The sequence below is a fragment of the Rhinoraja longicauda genome, chromosome 26, assembly GCF_053455715.1.
Source record: "Rhinoraja longicauda isolate Sanriku21f chromosome 26, sRhiLon1.1, whole genome shotgun sequence".
NCBI lineage: Eukaryota > Metazoa > Chordata > Chondrichthyes > Rajiformes > Arhynchobatidae > Rhinoraja > Rhinoraja longicauda.
The window spans coordinates 63195-82263 of record NC_135978.1 but is presented as its reverse complement, the minus strand read 5'-3'; the positions used below and the strand labels follow the sequence as shown (position 1 = coordinate 82263).

Sequence of the window (19069 nt, the reverse complement as noted above, 5' to 3'; positions counted from 1 at the left end):
GGGATGGGGCCAGTGTACGCCCGGAACAGGGATTGTTCGACGTAGCCGACAAAAATGGCAGGCATAGCTTGGGCCCATGCGAGTGCCCATAGCTATGCCTCTGGTTTGGAGGAAGTGGGAGGAGTCACAGGAGTTGTTAAGGGTAAGAACCAGCTCTGCTAGGCGGAGGAGTGTGTTAGTAGATGGGGATTGGCTGGTTCTACGGTCAAGGAAGAAACGGAGGGCTTCGAGACCATCCTTGTGGGGGATGGAAGTGTAGAGTGACTGGACATCCATGGTAAAGATGAGGGAGTGGGGGCCTTGAAACCGGAAGTTATCGAGGAGATGGAGAGCGTGTGAGGTGTCTTGGACGTAGGTGGGGAGGGATTTGACCAGAGGGGATAGGATGGAGTCGAGGTAGGTGGAAATAAGTTCGGTGGGACATGAGCAGGCAGAGACAATGTAGTTCTGTTTATGGATTTCTTACACTGAAATATCTTTATTGTCATTGTACAAGTACAATGAGATTAAGATTGCAACCTCCGTATCGATGCTATAAAAATAAATAAATGTAACATAACATCCCAATTTCTGTACTCCGTTCTCTGACAGATAAAGACTAATGTGTCAAAAGCCTTGTTACTAACCTATCTACCTGCAAAGCCACATTCAGGGAACTATGTAGAGTATTCTAAACCAGAACCTCAACTTTACTTCATTCGACTCCAGATCCACGCCCTCACCAAATGGTTCCTCACCTCCTTGGATGCTACAGATCACAAGCTTGCCCACCTCCAGACTGGTACCCGATCAGCCATAGCATACAGCACATAATCCTCCAACATTTTCACAAACTCCAACAGGATCCCACCACTAACCACATCTTTCCATCTCCACCCCTTACTGCTGGCCGCAGAGACCGTTCCCACTGCAACTCAATTTTCTTTGAAAGGTTTAAACGAAGACATCGAATAAAAGTAAATTAAAACCACTTTTATATCAGTCTGTCATGGAGGATTGTATTTCATGTCCTATGAATATTATAACTCTTCCATCTAACCTAACATGCACAGTCCTGATCATTTAAATTAAAATTATATTGAAGTACAATAATTTTATCTTCATACTCAAGGCAAGAATTTAAATATAAACTAAAGATGAGTAGACCCAACGAGTACTGAAGTGCTTAATATTTAAAAGGACAACAGATCTGAATATTCAGATCAGAATTTATATAAATTTCAACATACAAGATCAACGTATACTGTGGCTGTCACCCCTTCTCAATATTTAATCTAGCAGCGGGTCACGTGTAAAGGGTACTGGGAACTTTGATTCTGAAATTACTTGATTTGTTGGTTACTTAAATATAATTTAATTGTATACAATTTAATTCAAAATATGAGATTTTAAAGAACCGTACGTCTTTCTGGCCGCCATTTCTAGGAAATATTTTGGAGTGGTCCTGATGGTCGCTCGTTTGATTGGATTTTTGATGACCCTTTTCCGTTGTTTACTGCAATGAGGGCAAAGTGGCAATCATTATTACACGGTCACACTATTCAAGGATTAAAGAAATTCTTAGCATTTCCTAGGATTAGAAATCCTCGAAATAGGATTCCTAGAAATTCGAGGATTTCAAAGGATTAAAGAAATTTTTAAAAACTGGATATCCTACCTGATGTACAGTGATAAAAGTACAACCACGCAGTAACCCTTGCATCCCCTCTCTCTCCATCTCTCCCCCACCCTAGTCTTCGTACTAGTTTTACTGTCATCCTGTTGAGTTCCTCAGTCCATGTACTCGTTATCACCTCTCCCACTGCCAACAATGGCCTGTTGTGTACCCATTTCCCCGATTATCGTTATCCATTCATTTCTCCAAAGTACAGTCTATATCTTTTGTTCCCCTTTCCCCTCACTCAGTCAGAAGGGTCTCGACCCGAAACGTCATCAATTCCTTCTCTCCACAGATGCTGCCTGTCCCACTGAGTTACCTAAAGCATGTATCTTCTACAATGTAAAGGTAGCAATCAATCATTTAATGCATTATCTAAATTCTCAATGGAAGTTAAATGATATTTGACAGAACTTTTAGCATTCTGGACTTCAAGTGAAATGATGCCTAAACTTGGAAAAAGTAAATCAAGAAAATAAAGTAGGACTTAGGGCTAGGATAAAAAAAAAAAATTAAAAGAATGCAAAATACATGAATTTGTGACCTTTTCTCATTCTGGACATTGAAACAGAAATTAAAGATTGCTCATATGGACAGTCATTGGAACTCATCTCCAAACTCCTGGACCTACAAATTAATAATAATAATAATCCTTTATTTGTCCCACAAAAGGGAAATTTGCAGAGTTACAGCAGCAAAGTGGATAGCAAAAATAAATAAGCATTCATTAAAAAATAAACGGCAATTATCTTTATTTATTGGTCTGCTGGGAGCAGTGCTGATTGTGCAGTCTGACGGCAGCAGGAAGGAAGGACCTTCGATATCTCTCCTTCACACACTTGGGGAGAAGAAGTCTGTCACTGAAGGAGCTGCTCAGTGCAGTGACAGTGTCCTGCATGGGGGGGGACAAACCCTTGACTTTCTGATCCAAAGACCACAATCAGTGAAGATAGGTCGTCAATTCAAATATCAATGAAGGAATCTATGCTTGGAGTCGGAAGATGGAGGTCATGTACTAACCAAGTACTTTGCATCTGTATTCACCAAGGAGGAGGACTTGGCTGACAACGAGATCAGTGTGAAGAATACAAATATTGTAAGGCAGTTTGAGATTGAGATAGAGGTAGTGCTGAGGCTCCTGAAGAACATTAATAGACAATAGACAATAGGTGCAGGAGTAGGCCATTCAGCCCTTCGAGCCAGCACCGCCATTCAATGCGATCATGGCTGATCACTCTCAATCAGTACCCCGTTCCTGCCTTCTCCCCATACCCCCTCACTCCGCTATCCTTAAGAGCTCTATCCAGCTCTCTCTTGAAAGCATCCAACGAACTGGCCTCCACTGCCTTCTGAGGCAGAGAATTCCACACCTTCACCACTCTCTGACTGAAAAAGTTCTTCCTCATCTCCGTTCTAAATGGCCTACCCCTTATTCTTAAACTGTGGCCCCTTGTTCTGGACTCCCCCAACATTGGGAACATGTTTCCTGCCTCTAATGTGTCCAATCCCCTAATTATCTTATATGTTTCAATAAGATCCCCCCTCATCCTTCTAAATTCCAGTGTATACAAGCCTAATGGTTAAGTCCCCAGGGCCTGACAGGATCAATCCCACGTAATTGAGAGTAGCAAGAGAGGAGATTGCAGGGGCCTTGATTGTTGCTTTGTTCATTGTTACTTCTTCATTGTTACTTCTCTAGACACAGGAATATCCCGGAGGACTGGAGGGTGGCCAATGCTGTTCCTTTGTTTAAGAAAGGAAGGAGAGAAAATCCAGGAAACTTAGCCTGTGAGCCTCAACTCAGTGGTTCGTAAACTATTGGAAAGAATTCTTCGAGATAGGATTAATAGGAGAGAATGGGCTAGGGATAGCCAGCATGGCTTTGTGTGCAGCAGATTGTCTCTCACTAATTTGATCGTGTTTTTTGAAGAGGTGACAAAGAAGATGGATGAAGGGAGGGCGGTGATGTAACCATGGATTTTATTAAGGCTTTTGACAAGGTCCTTCACAGAAGGCTGATCCAGAAGGGCAAGATATGCAACATTCATGATGACTTGGTTGTATGGATTCAAAACTAGCTTAGTCACAGAAGACAGAGGGTTGTGGTGGAATGTAGATGTTCTGGATGGAGGTCTGTGACCAGTGGTGTTCTGCAGGGATCCGTGCTGGGACCTCTGCTGTTTATGATACATATAAATGACCTAGATATCAATGTAAATGGGTTGGTGAGTAAGTTTACTGACGACACCAAAATCAGAGGAGTTGCAAACAATAAAGAAAGCTGTCAGATGAGACAGCAGAATATGGAGCAGCTGCAGAAATGGCAGATGGTGTTTATCCCGTGCAAGTGTGAGGTGTTGTTCTTTGGGAGGTTGAATGCAAGAAAAGAATACGCAGTTACTGGCAAGAGCCTTAACAGCAATGATGTGCAAAGGCATCTTGGATCCACGTTCATAAGGTGGCAGCACAAGTAGATAGGGTGGTAAAGGCAGCATAGGGTATGCTGGGGGCAATGAGTGCAAGAGTCAGGAAGTCGAAGGACTTTGGTTGGGCTGCATAATGAGTATTGATTGCATGCAGCTCTGGTCGCCCCAATTACAGATGTGGAAGCTTTGAAGAGAGTGCAGAAGCAGTTTACCTGAATACTGCCTGGATTAGAGGGTTTCACCTACATGGAGAGGATGTATAGACTTGGATTGTTTTCCCTGTAACGTCAGAGGTTAAGGAGAGACTTGATAGAAGTATATATAATTATGAGTCATAGATGGGGTCGACAGTCAGAACCTTTCCCCCCCCCCAGGAGGAAATGTCCAACACGCGAGGGCATAATAAGTTGGGGGGGAGAATGTTTTATGGAGATGTGCAGAGCAAGTTTTTTTGGTTTTTTACACATTTCTACAAACCCAAAGTTATTGCTGGTATGACCTGCTATTTTCACCATTTTCTATTTTTAATAGAAATTCATGGCATCCACATTGGAGTAAATACAGGTCGATTTCTAGGGAAGTACGTGTTTGGAAGTGATGTACTGTTATTGACCTTGAAGCCGCATATGCCCAATATGGTGGGTAACAATGAACTCTGACCACTTACGCAGTTCAAATGGTCCCAGTGAGTGAAACAGCTAGACATAGCATTCCTTGTCTTAGTTAATACATATTTAAAATCAGTTACCTTTGCAATTTATTTATTTGCATCATGTAATCAGGTACAGGGCAGCCAGCTTGTTTCATGATATTTGCTATGCTGAATAGACAGAAAGAAAATTAATTAAAAACAGTACATTTCGCAAAAGATATAATTATAACCTCATTTATGGCACGGTCAACACTGCTAAGTATGAAGAACTACTTTATTCATTGAGTGTATTTATTCACAAAATGCTGAAGTAACTCAGCAGGTCAGGCAGCATCTCGGGAGAGAAGGAATGGGTGACATTTCGGGTCGAGGCCCTTCTTCAATAATATTCATTGAGTGCCTGGATTCCATCGTGGAATAGACCAACAAACCCTGATCAGGAATATCCAAGGAAATTTAAGGTAGCTAGAGAAGAAATGCATGAATCGTGGCTGAAATATACGTCATTGTCAAACACAGGTGTAATGTTGGAAGACTGGAGGATGGCTAATGTGTCCATCTATACAAGGGCTGCAAAGAAAAACCTCAAGAATCAAGAGTATTTAATTATATGTACCGACAGCAGAACAATGAAATTCTTACTTGCAGCAGCATAACGGGCATGGAACACTCGACTCAACTTATAATAAACAAAACAAATCAATAAATTAATAGCCCCAATTAGTGTGCAAAAAAGCTTGAAGTTCTTTGTGTAATCAAAGACAGTTTATAGTTTAGAAAGTGTTTTTGTAGTGTTCAAGAGCCTGATAGATGCTGGAAATGACACTTGTCCCGCTAATGACACCCTCCTATGTCTCTAAAACACCATAGAGTGCCAGAAACTTAAATTAAACAAATATAAAATGTAAACTGAACATAAATGGAATGACCTGCCAACCCATCCTCGGCTCCTTCCGTCTTCCCGGCCATTTAGAGGCCCTGTTCCGACCCTGCACCTGACTCAAAGTCCCCCAGCGAACCCTTCACTCGCCACACGTTCCAGTGACACAGCTGTTGTCGTGGCTCACATTGTGGCCCTGTCCCCCTCCGCTCGCGCATCCTCATCCTCTTCTGGAGTTTCCAACCTACTCCACCTTGGAAGCGATAGCAGGTGAGAGGGGAGGGAACACCACAGTGACCAAGCACGTTGTCATTGGCAGTGGGCTGAAGAAACCGCTGTCCCCAACAACATTCGTGTGAACCAATGATGAAGGGCTCACTGGTGCAGACCCGCAGCATCAGCACCAAGTTTAAAGTGAAATGACACATAGTGCTGGAGTCTCAACTGATTGAATGAGTCTGAGGAATGGTCCCAATGTCATCTCTCCATATTCCCTAGAGATACTGACCCGCTGAGTGACTCTTGCGAGTCGGGAATGGGGTCTGGGAGATGGTGGGAGCTGGGGATAGGTTGGAAGGTCCGTCCACTATATCCAATATCTGTTATAAGCGGGTCGTTAAATCAAGGGTTTACTGTATTGTCTTTGTGAAACAGGAGAGAAGATTGAGAGCATAGTTGATTCTTTCACGAAGGGAAACAACCGGAAAGTGCACTCGCCACTTGCAATGTGGGAAGGGAATTTTAACTAAACACTCGTAATTTTGTCCAAAATATATTGGTGGGCGTACCATCGTTGGCTGGAAAAATCGGTGTTCAACCTGAATTAACAATACAAGCATAATAAAAGCACACTTTAAATGGTAGTGAGGCACAACTCGATTATGCTTTGCCATACTGAAGATTACCTTCTCTCCCATAAACAACTAACATAAAAATACAAGCGTGCATTTGCTCGATATAACCAGCAACAGAGGAGCTATCCCCAGACAATTCAGAACATCTAATTTTCTGGAGATTCATGTTCAAACTGACCTTCGCAAAAGTGGTTTATCGTCTTCTGTAAAAAATGTTTTAGCTTTTCCTTGGTGACCAGCTCTTCCAGTACGACCTAGATACAACAAAACATTTGTTACCAACACTTAATATTGACTTTCATCTACTGTAGAATACTGCTGAACATTCCATAAGATGGGAGAAATAGAAAATAGAAGAAAGGCATAATAAAAGGCAACTTTGCATAAAAATGGCAAAGCAGAGACTGTACTCTGGAAGCTTGTTGTTGCATGCTATCCAGTCAAAAGACTATACATGATTACAATCAAGCTGTCGATGGTGTGCAGATAAAGGATAAAAGGTACAATATTTAGGGCAAGATAAAGTCTGTTAAAATCTGATTAAAGATAATGCAAAGGTCTGCAGTGCAGAAGGTGGGAGGTCAGGACTGCAGTCTAGCTGGTGAGAGGATGGTTCAGTTGCCCGATAACAGCTGGGAAGAATGTCCCTGAATCTGGAGGCGTGCGTTTTCAAACAAGTTAGAGGCTTGTTCAGTAGATGCGGAATGAGCCAAAAACAGAACAAGAGAAAAAAGTCATGAGCAATGTAGAAAAGGGCCATAAAATAGTATTTTTGCGCCAGAGGACCAAATTATGAAGAAATACAAAATATTTTCAAATCAGACAAAGGCAGCCATATAAGATAAAGGCAGATAAAGGCAGTATATACAAGATAACCAGCAGAAACAAGGTAAATCAGGAACAATGCTAGATTAAAACTGCAGAAAAAGAGTTTCTTATACTCTTGTGTTAGCATTTATTTCGAGAGGACTAGAATATAAAAGAAGGGATGTAAAGATGAGGCTTTATAAGGCACTGGTCAGACCACATTAGGAGTATTGCGAGTATTTTTGGGCCCCATATCTGAGGAAGGATGTATTGGCGTTGGAGAGGGTCCGGAGGTTTACGAGAATGATCGTGGCGATGATTGGGTTGAACATATGGTGAGTGTTTGACGGCACTGGGCCTGTACTCACTGGAGTTGAGAAGGATGGGGGGGACCTTATTGAAACTTACCAAATAGTGAAAGGCTTCGATAGAGTGGATGTGGAGAGAATGTTTCCACTAGTGGGAGTCTAGAATTCGAGGGTATAGCCTCAGAATAAAAAGGATGTACCTTCAGAAAGGAGATGAGGAGGAATTTCTTCAGTCAGAGACTGGTGAATCTGTGAATTTTTTTGCCACAGATGGCTGTGGAGGCCGTTATTGGATATTTCAAGGTGGAGATTGATAACCATCCAATAGCAGGGTGACCAAAATTGAAAACAATACTCCAAGTGCAGCCTCATCAACATCTTGTACAACAGTAACATAACATCCCAACTTCTATACTCTGTACCCTGACTGATGAATGCCAATGTACTAAAAGCCTTCTTGAACTTGATTATCAGTGATACCACTTTCAAAGAATGATGCATATGCAGTCCTACATCCCTCTGCCCGACAAGACTCCACGTCCCTGCCATACCATGAAAGTCCTGCCCTGGTTTAACTTCCCAAAATGCAACACCTTGCACTTACCCAAATTACAATCCATTAACCATTCCTCAGCCCACTTGTCAGACTGACGAAAATGCTGTATATTTTGATAACCACCTTTGCTATCTCAATAACATCTTCTTAAGAACCATTTGCAAACTTCTGAATAATGCCTTGAACATTCTCATCCAAATTATTGATATAACCACAAACAGCACTGGGCCACAACAACAATCCCAGAGGCTCACCAAAGCCACTTCTTGGCCCCTTTTGGCTCTTCTTATTGCCAGCTTGCTTTATATTCCGCAAAGGCCCCTCTGGTTTCATCCTTAAACCATGCATGCAATTACTTTTTTTTCTGACTAAATATACAGCCTCTTTGGTCATCCAATGTTAACTTACATTGCCATCCTTACTACTTCTCCTTAGTGGAACATGAACCTCGGTCAACTAGCCTTTAAATCACTCTCACGTCAGATGTGGACTTACCCAATGTACCCTCCTGAGCTCTTGTCTAATAACATTGTAACTTAATTCAATTTAAAAACATATTAATAAAATTCAATGTACCTCTAAGTTAATCTTCAAAACAAAGCAATTTCACAAGGCATCAAGGAAAAATTAAACATACGCACCGATTCTATGGATGTATTCAATAGCACTGGTTGGAAAGTCGTAGTTGATGACTAAATTCACTCCTTTGAAATCAATGCCTCGAGCCATTAGTGCAGTGCAAAGGAGGACCCAAATCTTTCCTGCTCTGAAGCTGCGCACTACGTTATCTCTCTGAAGAAAAAAGGCAAGTATTCCAGACCGCAAAATAGAAAACATAGATGAGATCTATCTACAATTTTCTGTAATACCAACTGTGCACATTGCTTAACACAAATACTGACGAACACCCATGTTATAATCATTTGAAGAATGTAAATTCTCCCCTACAAAATTGCAATATTAAAATTTGAGATATGGGGAAAAAAAATCACCCTTAGAATTTATGGGAAAAGATTTATGGGAAGAGTGTAAATCAGTCAACAGAACATTGTTTTTTTCAATTTTCATTTTTTGATGTGCAGATGATGCAACTTCCGATTACGGAAAAATCAGCCTGTTTTCTCGGAACATGCCCCATCTCCAATTCCCTGTAATGAAGATGTCAACTGTAGTGTTATATACCACATGCAATGACAGATATTGCTCAATACCTTAAGTATTATTCCAGAATTCATTAGCATTGCTGTAGAGGGATGCAATACCGTATAGAAATTAGCTTAAATTTGAAAGTAGAAGGCATCCCAAGTCATTCAGTATCTTGCTTCAGACCACACAGCAAAAGCAAGCTGTTGCATTTTGGAAAGTCAAACCAGGGCAGGACATACATGGCCCTGGGACGTTGTAGAGCAGAGGGATCTAGAAATGCAGGTACATTGTTCCTTGAATGTGGTGTCACAGGTTGACAGGGTGATTAAAAAGGCTTTCGATACATTTGCCTTCATCAGTTAGGGTACTGAGCATAGAAGTTGGGATGTTATGTTACAGTTATATAAGACTTGAGGGTGCATTTGGAGTATTGTGTTCAGTTTTAGTTTAGTTTATTGCTATCACATGGACAGAGGAACAGTGTAAAGCTTTTCATGTTGCATGCTATCCAGTGTACAGTGCCGTCTACAGTGTACAGATACTGTACAAAGGGAATAATGTTTTTGGTCACCCTATTGTAAGAAAGTTTACATTAAGTTGGAAAGGATGCAGAAATGATTTATGATGAGTTGCCAGGACTGAGAGTCATAGATTGATAGTGTGGAAACAGGCCCTTCAGCCCAACTTGCCCATGCCGCCCAACATGCCCCAGCCACACTAGTCATAGAGTGATACAGCGTGAAAACCGGCCCTTCAGCTCCATTCTTTCATCATATGACAGTCTCGCCATCCTGGGAATTAACCTCATGAAACTACGCTGCAGTCCCTCAATAGCAAGAATGTCCTTCCTTAAATTAGGAGACCAAAACTGCACACAATATTCCAGGTGTGGGCCTCACCAGGGCCCTGTACAACATCAGAAGGACCTGCTTACTCCGAAACTCAACTCCTCTCATTATGAAGGCCAACATGCCATTAGCTTTCTTCACTGCCTGCTGTACCTGCATGCTTTACTCTCACCTCTGTCTCTCCTGAAACCCGGAACATTGAGCTGCCAGTCCTACCCCTTCCTCTCTTAACTAGGTTTCAGTAATGGCTATAATGTACTAGCCACACGTACCTATCCATGCCCTACGCTCATCTGCCTTACTCGTCAGGCCCCTTGCAGTAAAATACATGCAGTTTATACCGAACTTTGTTCCTCGCTCTTCGCCCTTCATCTGGCAATTCTGTCCACTAAACTTTCTTTCACCACCCTCCATACCAACCTCTAACCTCTCACCTGTTCCTGTCCTGTAGGAGATTCCACATGAGGGGAATGAGTTGCCAGATTAGAGGTTCAGTCAAGTACTACAACAACATTTGAAAGACATTTAGACAGGTATGTGCATAAGAAAGGTTTAGAGAAATATTTAGCGTAGTTGACTGTCACGTGTACCAACGTACCGTGAAAAGCTTTTGAGGCTTACTAAACAGTCAGTGGAAAGACAATACATGATTACAATAGAGACATCTAGAATGTATAGATTCATGATAGTGTTTCATGCAAGATAAAGTCCAGTAAAGTTTGATTAAAGATAGTCCGAAGGTTTCCAATGAGGTATAAGCTCATGAGTGCTTTCGAGTTGTTGGTAGGATGATTCAGTTGCCGGTTAGCAGCTGGGAAGAAACTGTGCCCGAATCTAGAGGTTGGAGGAACATGGGCCAAACACAAGCAGGTGGATCTTGTGGAGTTGGAACATCTTGGTCAGCATGGGCAAGCTGGGCTGAATGGTCCATTTCAATGCTGCATGACTGTGACTGTGTAACGATGTGCAAAGAAAAGCTATGTTTCGCATGCTGTCCAAGAAATCAGATAATGTTGTACATAAATACAATAGAGTCAAACAGAAGTACAAAAGGTAGAACAAAGGGGAAGATGCAGAAATATAGTCATTAAAGAGCAACAATTCCAGAGATAAAGCCCAATTAGTGCCACAATGTCCGCAACAAAGCAGAGAATTGGCCTGTCCCGAGCTTATAGAAGGACCATTCAGAAGCCTGATACCAGATGAAAATGTTCAACATCTCTCATAACAATTCCAGTGTTTCTACCACTATTTGCAACCACTGTTGAAAATCTCTGACAAATGTGCAGTTTGCCAATATCAAGCGAAAGAAAGAACATCTCAGAATTCCTTCCAAAATAGCTCACATCCTCAAACCTTATATTTAATGTGACACACAGGGGGATAAAGCAAGTAACAAGATTGAATATACTGGATTCCTCTGCAGATACTAGCATGGACTAGATGGACCAAATGAGAACATGACAATTCCTAAATGGGTATGGTTTTGATTATGGGGTTTGACATGTGGAAGCCACCAAAACATTGGAGGGTGGCAAGTGATGGACCTCTGTTTAAGGGCTGCAAAGAAAAACCTAGGAACTATAAAACAGTAAACCTAACATCTGTGGTAGAAAAGTTACTGGAGAGGATTCTTAGGTATTAGATAGACATGCATAAGGATAGACAGAGGCTGTTTAGAGATAGTCAGCATGGTTTTGTACCTGGGAGAACATATCTCACAAATGTCATTGAGTTTTTTTGAAGAACTAACCAAGGTGGTTGACAAGAGCAGGGCCACAGTCATCATTTATAAGGACTTGAACAACGCCCAAGATGAGGTTCCGCATGGTAGGCAGTTCTGGCAGGTTAGATTGCAGGAAGCAAAGGATGGTGGTGGAAAGTTGTTGCTTGGACTAGAGGCCTGTGATGAGTGCGAGCCTCAAGGATGGGTTCTGTGTTCATCGCTATTTGTCATCTAAATCAATGATTTGGTTGAGAATGTACAAGGCATGATTAGTAAGTTTGCAGATGAGGCTAAAATATGTGGTATCATAGGTAGTGAAGGTTATCATCAAGAATGACGCTGGGATCTTGATTATCTGGGCATGCGGGCTAAGAAATGGCGAGTTTAATTCACATTAGTGAGGTGTTGCGTTTTGAGAAGGCAAACCAGGACAGGACCTTCACACTGAACGGTAGGGCCATGGGGAATGTTGTAGTGCAGAGGGACCTAGAAATACAAGTAGAGTTCCCTAAGAAAGGCACAACATGTAGATAGAGTGGCGGGGCTGCTTTTGCACATTGGCCTTCAGTCAGGGAATCGAGTAGAAGTCGGGATGTTATGCTACAGCTGTGCAAGACCTTGGTGATGTCGTATTTGAAGTATGGTGTTCAGTTTTATGGTCATTCTGATTTATGAAAAATCCCGTTAAGCTGGAAAAGATGTAGAAAAGATTTACAAGGATGCTGCCATGACTCAAGGAGCTGAGATAAAAGGAGAGTTTATGCAGGCGAGGACATTATTTCTTGAAATGCAGGAGTCTGGTGGTCTCCAAGGTACATAAAATGATGAGGGGAATAGATAAGGTGAGTCTTTTTCCCAGAGAAGGGGAATCAAGAACTAGAGGCCATAGGGGGGGCTTCTAGAGGGGAAAGATTTAATAGGAACACAAGGGGCATATTTTTCCACACAGAGCGTCGAGGGTATATGGATTGAGCTGCTAGAGGAAATAGTTGAGGCAGGTACAATAACAACATTAAAATACATTTAGACAGAAACAAGGAAAGGAAAGATGGGGCATCTTGGTTGGCATGGACAAATGGGCTTCAGGTCCAGTTACCTTACTCTGTGACTATGATTCAGTTCTGATTTGAAGTATGTTAATTTCTTGCACTGGTTTGGCAGATTAATGTATTTCTCTGGTGTGTTGAGTATGTATAGCAATATTGTATTAGTACACTGGTTTGGCAGATTAATGTACTTCTCTGATGTGTTGAGTATATATAGCAGTATTGTATTAGTATAAAAGATTAGGCGTAATTTCCCGCCACCACTCCCGGGAATGGATATTTTGGAATAGTTAATATAATCAACACTTAATGCCCACTAAACCTTTTCAACTGTTGATCCAATAATTTAGTAAGTTTGACTCTTTCAAACAAAATAAGAAAATAAACATTATACCTGTTGTTGCGTTCTTTCTGCATGGATAACTTCAACGTTAATGCCTTCGTAGATCAACTCACGAAACAGCTCCTTTGCTCTTTCAATAGACTGAACAAAGACCAGCACTGGAGGTGAAAAACCCTTTGAAGAATTTAAAGAATCACATATTGATGCAATTGAAACAATTCACAATATTAAAATCTTAGACTGTATCTATGAGGAAGGGAATACTTATGTAATGGTAAGAATGCGTCATGTTCATCTATATTAATGGTGTTATCTAAAACATTTAATGAAACAATTAAAGTGGTTTAATGTGGAATCGTGCCACAAATCTGCATTGAATCAGTTGGCCTTGCCATGCAAGGAAATTGCAAGGTGGTTTTAGAGATGCAGCATTGAAACAAATCCTTTGGCCCACCAAGTCCATGCCAAGCATTAATCACACAGAAACATAGAAAGTAGGTGCAGAAGTTGACCATTCGGTCCTTTTTTGAGCCAGCACCACCATTCAATATGATCATGGCTGATCATCCAGAATCAGTACCCCGTTCTTGCATTTTTCCCATATCCCTTGATTCCGTTAGTCCCAAGAGCTATATCTAACACTCTTGAAAACATCCAATGAATTGGCCTCCACTGCCTTCTGTGGCACAGAATTCCACACATTCACAACTCTCTGGGTAAAAAAGTTTTTCATTTCACTCCTAAATGGAAGATCCCCTCTCATCCTTCTAAACTCGTGATCCATTCGATCCATTCTTTCATCATAGGTATCACAAAAATGCTGGAGTAACTCAGCGGGTCAGGCAGCATCTCTGGAGAGAAGGAATGGGTGATGTTTCGGGTCGAGATCCTTCTTCAGACTGATGTCAGCGGGGCCGGGACAAAGAAAGGATATAGGTGGAGACAGGAAGACAGTGGGAGAATTGGGAATTGGGAAGGGGGAGGGGAAGAGAGGGACAGAGGAACTATCTAAAGTTGAGAAATCAATGTTCATACCGCTGGGCTGTAAGCTGCCCAAGCGAAATATGAGGTGCTGTTCCTCCAATTTGCAGTTGGCCTCACTATGACACTGGAGGAGGCCCATGACAGAAAGGTCAAACTGGGAGTGGGAGGGGGTGTTGAAGTGCTCAGCCACCGGGAGATCAGGTTGGTTAGGGCGGACTGAGCGAAGGTGTGGAGCAACCAACCTGATCTCCCGGTGGCTGAGCACTTCAACTCCCTCTCCCACTCTGACCTTTCTGGTTTATGAGAATGACCCCAGGGACAACGGCATTAACGCATGATGAACATTTGATGGCTCTGGGCCTATATTCGCTGAAGTTTAGAAGGACAAGGGGAAACCTCCAAAACTTAACAAATAGTGAAAGGCCTGGATAGAGTGGATGTGGAGAGGATGTTTCCATTAGTGGGAGAATCTAGGACCATAGGGCACAGCCTCAAAATAAAGGGACGTAACTTTAGAAAGGAGCTGAGAAGGAATTTCTTTAGTCAGAGGGTGGAATTCATTGCCACAGAGGCCAAGTCATTGACTATATTTAAAGCCAAGATTGACAGGCCCTTGATTAGTAAGGGAGGTCAAAGGTTACAGGAGAAAGCAGGGGAATGGGGTTGAGAGGGAAAGATAAGTCAGCCATGATTCAATGGCGGAGTAGACTTGATGGGACCGCTTACCCTAATTCTGCTATGACCTTATAAATTTCCCCAGTTTAGCAGTAAACGGATGACCATAAGGTGGAACATTTATTTTCTGCATCCACCAAAGATTCTAAGTGATGCTTTCAACAATGCCAAATTTGAATAGAATAAAGGTCATTTATTAACACAAGGCTCAAATTAAACTAATTATCTACCATTTTAATTAAGCATTAAACAGCTGTTCATTATATGTATTTCATAAAGATAGTAAGAGACAAAATGGATATAATGTTTGAAGTAATAGGTAGAAACATTTGATGTGACAAGTAGGGAAATTTGTGTTTAAAAAAAAAAAAAGTCTGCATTATTGAAAGATGTCAAAGTTAATAATTGGTGCCCCAGAGTGGAAATTACACAAGTATACTATATACTGTATAGTGACCTGCGTGGGTTTTCCCGGGGGGGGGGGTTTGGTTTCCACACTCCCAAGACGTACAGGTTTGTAGGCTAATTGGCTTGAAGTTTGAAATTGTCCCAAGTGTGTAGGATAGTGTTGGCATGCGGGGATTGCTGGTCTGTATGGATTCGGTGGGCCGAAGGCCCTGTTTCCATGCTCTGAACTAAACTAATTACTATCAGAAACATTCTAACAGAACAGCATTATGTTAGTCTTGGGCATTGTTCATTTACTGATATCATTGAAATATTAAGGCCAAGTTGGCACAAAATCTTTTATTGTGCAATGCTTCTCCAACATCACACAAGTAATTAAATTCCAATCAGGACACCAGCAGATCACACACTGAGTACAAAAACATGAACATTTCAACTCAAATACAAGATTTCCTGTTTCAAACAGCTAAGTAGTTGGAAATTATACTGTTGACATATACCTTTTTAATCAGGTCTCGCATGGCCAGCAATTTCCCATTTTCAGTACCTACAAAAAGTAATTCCTGTTCCACAGTCTCTACAGCCGAATTCCTAGAAGAAAAAAATAGAACCAATTGTTCATCAGTTATTGGGGCAGAATTATGTCATTTGGCCCATCGCGTCTACTCCACTATACAATCATAGCTGATCTACCTAATGGAAACATTCTCTCCACATCCACTCTATCCAGGCCGTTCACTATTCGGTAAGTTTCAATGAGATCTCCCCCATCCTTCTAAACTCTGCGAGTACAGGCCGAGTGCAATCAAACGCTCTTCGTACGTTTACCCAATCATCACTAGCATCATTCTTGTAAACCTCCTTTGGACCCTTTCCAACACCAGCACATCTCTCCTCAGATATGGAACACAAAACCGCTCACAATACTCCAATTCAACTTGCAAATGAACATTTTGGGAATCCTGCACCAGCACTCCCAAGTCCCTTTGCACCTGTAAATTCTGAATCCTCCCCATTTAGAAAGTAGTCGACGACTTTATTCCTACTATCAAAGTGCATGACTGCAAACTTTGCTATGCTGCAATCTGTCTGTTATCTCTTCCAACATGTTCAAGTTCTTCTGCAGAGTCCCTGCTTCCTCTACACTACCCGCCCCTCCACTTATCTTTGTATCATCTGCAAACACGGTCACAAAGTCTTCAATTCCCTCATCCAAATTATTGATATACAACGTGAGGAGTAGCAGCCCCAGCACCGACCCTTACGGAACTCCGCTACTCACCAGCAGCCAACCAGAAAAAGCCCCCTTTATTGCCACTCTGTCCTCTGCCATGAAGCCAACCTTCGAGACATACTAGTATCTTTCCTCAAATACCATGGGCTCTCATCTAGTTTAACAGCCTCACGTGCGGCACCTTCTGAAAACCCAAGTAAACAACATCCATCGACTCCCTGTCTATCCTGCGATTTACTTCCTCAAAGAATTCCAACAGATTCGTCGGACAAGATCTCCCTTTAACAAAACCATGTTGACTTCGGCCTATTTTACCAAGTGTCTCTCAGTATGCGGAAACCTCATCCGTAATAGTAGTGGACCCTAAAACCTTACCAACCACTATAGTCAGGTTAACCGGCCGAAAGTTTCACCCCTTCTGCTTTGCTCCCTTCTTGAACAGTGGAGTAACATTTGCAATTTTCCAGTTCACTGGGACCACTCCCGACTGTAGTGATACTTGAAAGATCTCCACTAATGCCTCAATCTCTAAAGCTACCTCATTCAGAACATGTTTAACAATAGTATAAAGTAAAATGCAGCAGATGGTTACCTGAAAAAAAAAAAATGTTCACCTGTTTCAAGAGCATCTGTATGTGAAAAAATAGGTACTAATATTATTAAAGCTGACGTCTATGGATGATAAAACAATTAATGTTTTGGGTCTCGGACCATTGTCGGAACTGGGAAAGAGAATTAGAGAGACAAGCAACTGTAAATCCTGATTCACAAAAACAGACAAAGTGCTGGAGTAATTCAACAGGTCAGGCACCATTTCTGGAAAACATGGATCAGTGATGTTTTGGGACCCTTCTTCAAACCCAGTCTCAGAGTTGGTGGCCTGGTGTTATTCTGTGGGGTCATGGTCAAGGGGTGGGTATGAGGCATCAGAGCTGGCACCTGGCATGGTATAGGTCCGTTTGCTGGACTACACACACTAGGGACAATTTTTTTAACATTTACCAAGCCTGTATGTCTTTGGACTGTGGGAGGAAACAAAATACACGGAGAAAACCCACGCAGGTCACGGAAAGAACATACAAACTCCATACAGACAGCAGCCATAGTCAGGATCGAACCTGGGTCTCCGGCGCTGCATTCACTGTAAGGCAGCAACTCTACCTCTGCACCACCGTGCCGCTAATGTAGTGGCAGTAGTATGGGGATCGCTAACTATCTGAACTTCCTTTCCCATACTGACCTTTCTCTCCTGAGCCGCACCTTGCCAGAGTGAGGCCACATGCTAACTTGATGTACAGCTGCTCGCATTCCGCTTGGCTAGCTCACAACCTAATGGCACGAGTGTTAATTCTTCGATTTTTGGCAACTAATCTACAAAAAAAACAAAAAAAACAGCTGCCGCTATTCTTTCCTGTGCTCCACTTGGATTTGCACCAATTTCTCTCCGCACTCCATATTCTTTCCTCTGTGTTGATAATTCACAACTCTTCTCTTTTCATCTCTGACCTTTGTCCAACAATCAAAACCCTCCCTCACCTGTACCCACATAACTTGCTGGGCTTTGTCCTGCCCCTCCTCTCTTTCAGCTTTCTCTCCCCCTCACCACATTAGTCTGAAGAAGGGTCCTGACCTGGAATGCCATCTGTCCATGTTCTCCAGAGATGCCACCTGACCTACTGAATAACTCCAGCATTTAGTGTCCTTTTATTCACCAGAAAACTACCTGGGATGCGTTGCCTCAGATATGTGGAGAAAACAGAGTTTATTTTTAAATTCTTGAAGCAGTGTGGCGCAGTGGTAGAGTAGCTGTTTTACACCGCTTGCAGCGCCGGAGACCCGGCTTCGATCCTGACTGCGGATGCTGTTTGTACGGAGTTTGTACGTTCTCCCTGTGACCTGCATGAGTTTTCTCCGGGATCTTCGGTTTCCTCCCACACTCCAAAGACATACAGGTTTGTAGGTTAATTGGCTTGCTATAAAAATGTAAATTGTCCCTAGTGTGAGTGGCAGTGTTAGTGTGTGGGGATCGCTGGTCGGCGTGGACTCGGTGGGCCTTTTTCTGTGCTGTATCTCTAAAAACTAAAAAAAAGAAAGTGCTGGACAGGGGACCTGACAAATGAGCACGGAATAATTAAATAGTAGCAAATGTTTTCCCCATTAACAAAGGTACCTACAATTCGAGAACAAAGGTTTGGGGATGGGAGTAAGAAGTTGACAAGGGATCTGGAATCTGGAAAGCAATTCCCAAATTGAGCAGATATTCTCACATTTAACTATCTAGATGAGCTTTTGAATTGCCATGGCATATAAAGCTACGGGGCAGCTGACAAATGGGGTTAATTGTGGATAAGGAAGGCAAAGTGGAGCAGCCTACTGGAAGTGACCATGTGTTGAGGTGGAGTGCTCTGTTTGAGGGCAAGTGTTGAGGCTGGGCTCAAACAGCTTAGGTGAGGAGGCTGAGCAAAGGCGGATGATAAAATAAACTGAGGACTTTTCTTTTTAAGCTTAGCACAAACAAT

General features: G+C 42.2%; 1 protein-coding gene across 2 annotated transcripts in view; it reads right to left on the bottom strand.

Annotated features, from left to right (window-relative positions):
* ddx52 (DEAD (Asp-Glu-Ala-Asp) box polypeptide 52) overlaps window positions 1-19069 on the bottom strand; it is a 44514-nt gene that overhangs the window by 5272 nt on the left and 20173 nt on the right. For both annotated transcript variants that reach the window (XM_078422732.1, XM_078422733.1), the window contains 6 exons: window positions 15817-15907; window positions 13301-13423; window positions 8782-8932; window positions 6648-6723; window positions 4832-4903; window positions 1403-1495 (listed from right to left, as the gene is read on the bottom strand). In XM_078422732.1, coding sequence (XP_078278858.1) covers window positions 1403-1495; window positions 4832-4903; window positions 6648-6723; window positions 8782-8932; window positions 13301-13423; window positions 15817-15907 — 606 coding nt within the window. The remainder of the gene's footprint in view (window positions 1-1402; window positions 1496-4831; window positions 4904-6647; window positions 6724-8781; window positions 8933-13300; window positions 13424-15816; window positions 15908-19069) is intronic.